The sequence below is a fragment of the Sminthopsis crassicaudata genome, chromosome 3 (assembly GCF_048593235.1).
Source record: "Sminthopsis crassicaudata isolate SCR6 chromosome 3, ASM4859323v1, whole genome shotgun sequence".
In the NCBI taxonomy this organism is placed as follows: domain Eukaryota; kingdom Metazoa; phylum Chordata; class Mammalia; order Dasyuromorphia; family Dasyuridae; genus Sminthopsis; species Sminthopsis crassicaudata.
Window position 1 is genome coordinate 562,612,378 of NC_133619.1, and position 7,255 is coordinate 562,619,632.

The 7,255-nt window shown below is 33.8% G+C and overlaps 1 protein-coding gene across 2 annotated transcripts in view; it reads left to right on the top strand.

The window, feature by feature from the left end:
• Positions 1-3,512, top strand: part of LRCH1 (leucine rich repeats and calponin homology domain containing 1) — a 213,985-nt gene extending 210,473 nt beyond the window's left edge. For both annotated transcript variants that reach the window (XM_074304722.1, XM_074304723.1), the window contains one exon: positions 1,101-3,512. In XM_074304722.1, coding sequence (XP_074160823.1) covers positions 1,101-1,211 — 111 coding nt within the window. In that variant the 3' untranslated portion in view covers positions 1,212-3,512. The remainder of the gene's footprint in view (positions 1-1,100) is intronic.
• The last annotated feature ends 3,743 nt before the right edge of the window (positions 3,513-7,255 follow it).

A 7,255-nucleotide genomic window follows, 5' to 3' on the forward strand; every position in this document is an offset into this window, starting at 1 on the left:
TTCAAAATAAAAATTAATTTCTAAGAAATAGACCTGTCTAATACTTAGGCTATCTCATGAGGTCAGAGTTATAGGACTAGGATTGAGAGCTGAAAGAAGCATTCCAGATCATTTAACCCAGGGGTTCGCAAATCACAGCCCACAGGCCAGATGCAGCCATTTATGCGACCGGCTGGGTTATGGCAAATGGGCTGAGGGGCAGAGACAGAGTGTGAGTTTTTGTTTTTACTATAGTCTGGCCCTCCAACAGTCTGAGGGACAGTGAACTGGCCCCTATTTAAAAAGTTTGAGGACCATTGATCTAACCCAACTTCCATATTTCATAGATGAGAAAAGAGTAAGTTTCCCACTAATTCTGTCACTAGATGGGGAAGTTAGTTGATTTAATTGTTTAAGGATCAGATTATAAAGGTGGTATATGTTTCTGTGGATTAGATCAGGTGATCTTCCCAGCTTTCTTGAGCTCCTAAGAAAATCCACAATGCCATTTAAAGAAACCAGCATGTAATATGTGGATCAATGGAAATGTCTTGGGGGAAAGAAAAAAGGAGATTTTGAAGACTGGAGTTAGAATTATGTTTACAAATAGCCTTGCAAGTAAGGAAGTAAAATTGATTAGCTTTCCCAAGTTTTCATAAAGATCACTGCCTGCTCTCAAGAGGTCACAGTCAGTGCTGTAAATGAATCAGCACACCTTTCTCCTTGACCAAATTACTTGGGTTACTTGAACTGGGTAAGTGAATTGCAAAGCTTTTCTTTGAGAAAATAAGTTACCTTTTCAATATGTGTAGTCTAAAGAAGGTTATATCCAAATTAGCCTTTTCAAATAAACATTTTCTAAGCTTATATGAGCTTAAGTAAATCTAGTTAAAAGTCCATTGCCAGGACTACCATCAAAACTGAGTATTTGGAGCAAAATAAACAAATGTTCTGGAAGATGTAGAGAAAGGGCTTATTTCTATACTGGGGTTATATAAATATGATTATTTCTAATTTTTTCAGTAGTGGGTTTTAACTTTTTATATGCAAAAAGATATTAGTAGAATCAGGTCACCAAATGATTTATTTTCTTTCTTTCTTTTCTTTTCTTTTTTTTTTAGGAAAAACTTTGTCTACCCCATCACATCCTTGAGGAAAAAGGCCTGGTCAAAGTGAGCATTACAGTTCAAGCGTTACTAGATGTCACTGTAACGAAGGCTTTGTTCACATGAAATCACCACCATCTCTCCTTTAAGTCTACCGAACTTCACCAGAGATCAAGAACTCTGCTCTTGAATTCACTTCCTCCCTTCATTCCTCCAAATTCCCAATCCAGAAGCGCATTGAAAATATTTCCACTGGGAGAGAAAAATTCTTCCTTTCACATCTGAAAATCCAGCCTAGATACTTGATGTGGTGTGGCCAAGAACTAGCAACTATTAAGAAATGAGCACTTCCAATGTATGGAACTTTCTTCCTCCCTTCCATATTCACCTGCTGCCTTTACCAAAGCACCGAGGACAGCTGTTTTTGCAGCCAAATGCATTCATTTTTATTAGTACCAAACTCATACATTTGGGGGGAGGGAGTTAGGGTTTTCACCATCAGATTTTTCCAGGATGTTGCTTCAGACCCATTGCCTTTTAAAAACTATTTAGAACATACAAAAATATTTATATAAATATTATTTATTAGTAAGTTGTTATTCATCCTTTGGATGCAAAATGTAAATTAGGAAACTGTATTTTATTACTGCTTTTTTGTGGTTAAACACTTTATTTTAATATTATAAATATTTAGTTATTTTCTATCCTATTTGGTGTGCAGTAGTTTTAGACTTTAGTAATCCTGTTTTCTAGTGTATATGATTTTTAAAAAACTCAACAGAAATAGGTGCTTCAATGACAGCTGTTTTCTTGGGGAGGCATTGTTCATATTTTGGTTTGTGGAACATCAGCCTAATTTATATTTCTGCATTCCATTCAATTTCTTACATTCCAGCAGTCCTGTTGTCCCCCATGCTAATGAATTGACATAAATCAAGAGAGCACCCACATTTATTTGTAAATAGCTGTGATGATACAAGGAAAGATTAAACTTGAAGACAAAATGTGAACAACTATTTTTTGGATTGATACTTATTTTTACTATGCACAAGACATTAAACTTTTAACACAACGAGTAGGAGTTAGCAACATGAGTCTTGAAATATAATTTTGCACTGTAACCTGGGTAACTTAAAAGACTTCAGCACTAGAGGCAGATATTGAGAAAACAGCACAAGAAAATGAAGATTAAAAAAGTTTACTCTTTAACCAAAAAGGTCTTTAGTGGGCCCAGCATAAAAGGAAAAACATTGAGTTGTCAAAGTTCATTTAAGGTCCATTGCACCTGGATTCAGTAGAGTGATACTTTTTACAACTGCCAATTTTTTTTTAAAAGGAAATGTTTCTTAGATGTAAAAAGTTTTATTTTATTCTATTTTAGTGGGTGGGCAGGGGCAGGGATGGGGGAGGAAGGGAATTTTTAGAGTTTCAAGGCAACTCGTAAAAGAATGCAAGATTTCTTTTCTTTGTCCTGAAACCCTAGAAATGCATCTTGAATCCTCAGGCCAACCACGTGAAGATGCTGCATGTAGTTCAAAGGGCGTCTGGTAGAGGTAGCAGAGCAAGGAAGCTTAGGATCATAGAATCATAGATGGAGAACTGGAAGGGACCTCACAGGGCTTTAGTCCAACCCCTTCATTTTATAGGTGAGGAAAAACTAAGGGAGGGAGCTAAGCAAGTGTAGGTTTATAAAGCAGCAGGGTGAAGGAATGATTATAGAGGGCACTAGAAAAGAAAGGAAAATACACAGAGGCAGAGAATGTTTGAAAGAACCAGCTATGTTTCAGTCACACTACAACCTATTTTAGGCAGTTTATGCTTGTTCACTCTGATGCTGCATTTGCAGAGACCAATATTCCAATATTCTTTCAAAGTCTTGATTATATGTGAATGAATGCCAGCCACATGTCCCAAACTGCAAAGAGCAATTGTCGTCACATTCATCAGCAGGCGATGCAGCACCTGGTGAGGAAGCTAACGGGATCCCAGCAGCAATCGATCGGGAGGACAGTGTGCATTTAAACGTTCATTAACTTTAACCAAAGCAGAAGCTTGTGTTCTAAGGAAGAGGCATTGGCTGAAGAGTAATTTGGATTGGCGGCGAGCATATCGTTTCCTATGTAATGTACTGTGCACTTTAACGCTAAATTAAAATGTATTTTAATATTTCCCAGGGCTGCACAAATACCTGTTGTGTCAAACGGCACAAAAGGTATAAAGAAGAAAGATTTTGAACAGAGTATATACAATTTAAGAAACATTCAAAGATTGATTATATGAATAGGAATATTGATTGCTGCATCTCAAGGGGCAAGAATGCAGGGTCCTGAAGTATTTTTTTACATGTATATATGGCAACATGAAGCTTTGTAATCATTGTTTTGAGAGATCTTGGTTTTTTCAAAATTAAAATATTTCTTTTGATATTGATTTTCAGTATTTCCTTGAAATTGATTGTATAATACCAATGGCTTTCATTTATTTTGTCATTTGCCTTTTTTTTTTTTTTTTTTTTTTTTGAGTGCAGTCTTTGTCTGACTAAGGTGTTTTCGAGAATATTTGCATATCTGTGTGGTAAAATGTGCATGGCTGATAGTACCACAAACATACAATATTGAATGCAAATAACATTATCATTTAACAGTCATTTGTCCAAGCCCCATCTTGTTTACTACCCACAAATTGACAAAAATCACAATTAAAAGGAAAACAGGGTTTTAGGGATGACTTATTCCTTCTAATGTATAGGTTCTAAGGGTCAAAAAGTGAATGATTTAACTAACACTGTTTTGGAAGTTAGTGGCAAGAGGACTGAATCTTGAGTGACAAGATCTGAGTTTAAATCCACACTCAGATGCTTGCTACCTGCATGAGAGCAAGACTGAGCAAATTGCTTTACTTCCATAGGCCTTGGTTTCTTTTTCTCTAAAAGTAAGAATTTGGATTAATTGGCCTCTGAGGTATTTTCCAGTCTTACACTATAGCTATAATTAGAATCCAGTTTTCGTGCCCAAAAATGGAGATGGATTATATTGCTTTAAGTCATAAAAAGCTACAAATAGCTAAAGTCAATTTTTTTCTAAAATGGCAAGGTTTAATCTGAATCTGAACTAGAAAAGGCATAGTAGGTAGGAGATGTCTCTTCAGCAGGAAGACAAAAATTGAAGAAAAATAAACGGGAAGTACATTGTGTATGGACTTCTAAAGAGAAAGTATATGATTCAGTAGGAGGAGGAAATTTTAACAGTTAAAACCTTGAATATTAATTGATTAAATACTTATAAAATGGAAAACAACAATTTTCTATGTACAAGAAGTATCGATGACTTTACACAGTTAAAATGGAACAAAAAATGTTGCATAAAGTAGAATCCAGAAATCAGAAAAAGCAATCAATTTCAGATAAAGTAATGGTAAAAATTAGATAACATCCAGGGAGAGAGAAGAGGGAATTGTTACATTTAAAGGCACTTTAAATAATGAAACAATTTAAATTAAATAAATTTACGCTAAATAGCATAGTACCTAAGTACTATTAAAGGAAAAGTAACTAAATTGTCAACAAAAAAGTACCCAGATAATGAGACAAAAATTGCAGATAATTCACACATCTCTCCTTCAGACAATAGAAAATCTACATAATAAAAGCCAATTATGTACAGAAGAGAATCTTGGGAAAACTGTTAAAAGTGGAATTTTTTTTTTTTAAGTGGAAATTTTTGAATAGGAATCAAAGTTCCTTGGCTCATAGAAAACAACTGAGGACATTGTAGGACCTAAAAACCTCAATGCAAAAAAAATTAAATATTATAAAATAGTAAGGATAATATTGTAGACTTACATGAAGAATTAAATATATTTAGATGAATGATTCAAAATATAGAATAATGGAAATGAGTAATTACATTAAAAAGAATGAACCACCATATTAAAATATATAGGCTTTACCTATATTAGACCTTAGGAAAAATATGTATCTCTGAATATTTAAATCAACAGAAGCATTTTTAAAACTACAAAATTCCAATAGTTTAATAATCCCAAAACTAGCATGAAGTAGAAATTTTGAAATCAAATAAACCAAATGAAAAGCAAAACTTTTTGAATTAACAAAACAATGATTTAAAAAAGACAATAAACTAAACCATTCTGATCTCCTTTTTAAAAATTCTAAACTCAAAATCACCAAAATCAAAGGTAAGATGGTAAAATTCATGACAAATGCAAAAAATATAAAGAAAATTATCAAGAGTTATAATGTTAGTCTGGCTCTGGATTTGAAGGAAAAAAAATGGTTCTATATGCTTTAAAAAATTTAATGATAGTGCAAGAAACACCAATGGTACTGACCAAAAAAAAAAAATTATAAAAATAATGTCATATCTCATGTTAAAGATATATGTTTATCTCATGACATCTATGAGTTCCTGTATTAGCATACAGAGACAGACATATACACATTCAATAAACACACACACAAATGGCTAATTGATACATAAAAGACCAATATGCAATGACATTAGAGACTGCTTGAGTTTCATAGAATCTCAAGCACTCAGAGATGATTTAGTTAAATGATACTTAAATAAGAGTCCCTTCTATTAAGAACTTAGTCAAGTGTTTATCCATTTATTTGTCTGAGGATCCCAAGAGAGGGAACCTAGAATATCCTTAGGCAGTCCATTCCTCTTCTGCAGAGTTCTCTATTTATTTTTTTTGTTGTTGTTGTTTAATATTTTATTTTCCCCCACCACCAAATGTAGAAACAATTTTTAACATTCACTTTTAAAACTTTTGAGTTCCAAATTTAAAGCTTCAAATTCTGTATTCACCCCCCACAGAGAAGGCAAACAATTTGATGTCCTACATGTTAAATCATTCGGACATTTCCATATTTCCATGGCGTAAAAGGAAACACACAAAACAAGGAAAAAAAAATAAAGAAAAAGTATGTGTTGCTTTGTATTCATATTCCATTAGTCCTTTTTTTTTGGTGATTAATAGCATTTTTCATCATAAGTCCTTTAGAAATGTCTTTGATCATCATATTGCTGAAAATAGTTAAGTCATTCACTGTACAATATTGCTGTTAATATGTTCTGCTCACCTCATTTTGCATAAGTTCATGTAAGTCCAGGTTTTCCTGAAATCCCCTTGCTTGTCATTTCTTATAGCACAATAGTATTCCATCACAATTATATATCACAACTTGTTCAGCCATTCCCCAACTGATGGGCATTCTTTCAATTTCTAATTCTTTGTCACCACTAAAAGAGCTGCAATAAATATTTTTGTACATATAGGTCCTTTTCCTTGTAGTTATTTCTTTGGAGTAGAGACCTAGTAGTGATGACAACTCTATTAAAGAAAAAGAAAAAAAAAGATTTTCTTTACATCAAATTCAACTTGCCTCTCCACAAATTTCACCAATTTCTCCTAGGTCTCTGAGGCAAGTAGAACAAGTCTAATGCTCTTCCACATACTAACTCCTTTTGCGTTTATACTACCAATCTTCCACGGTCTTTTCCATACTTAACATGTCCAATTCCTTAAATCCTAATGTGGTATTAAGTCAAGGCCCTTCACCATCCTCGCTGTTCTCTTTTCTGCACTTCCCATTTTATTAATCCTCATTTCAAAATATTTTACTGAAAAATGAGTGCCATAATTTAGATGCAATAGAGAGGTAAAGCAAGCCAGATCCTTTTACAAATATTTCAAAGGTAAGTAGACTCAAGTAACTTTGAATATATCAATAATAGATCAGCTAAGAATAAAAATAAGTATTAGTAGAACTACTTTAAAGTCAGCAACTAATCTGTGTTCATAGTCACAGACTCAGAGAGTTGGAAGAGATATCATTGACTATTTATTAATCCATCCCATTCCTCCCCTCTCCAAAATAATAAAAGAGTTATACTGAACCAGACCTCCTACTTCCTGGAATAAAGGTGTTGAACTACAGGTTTGGAACAGGGCATACATTTTCTGACATGGCAAGCCAAGACATTATTTGTTTTTCTGCTTTTGGCAGAAAAAATATGAGAAGTTTAGGGAAAGAGTGAACGTGAGGATAAAGATAAGGAGTTCTGTTTTAGACATCTTGAGTTTGAGATACAGTATATTTGCTCCAGGGGCACCGTAGATAGAGTACAGGCCTGAGATCAGGA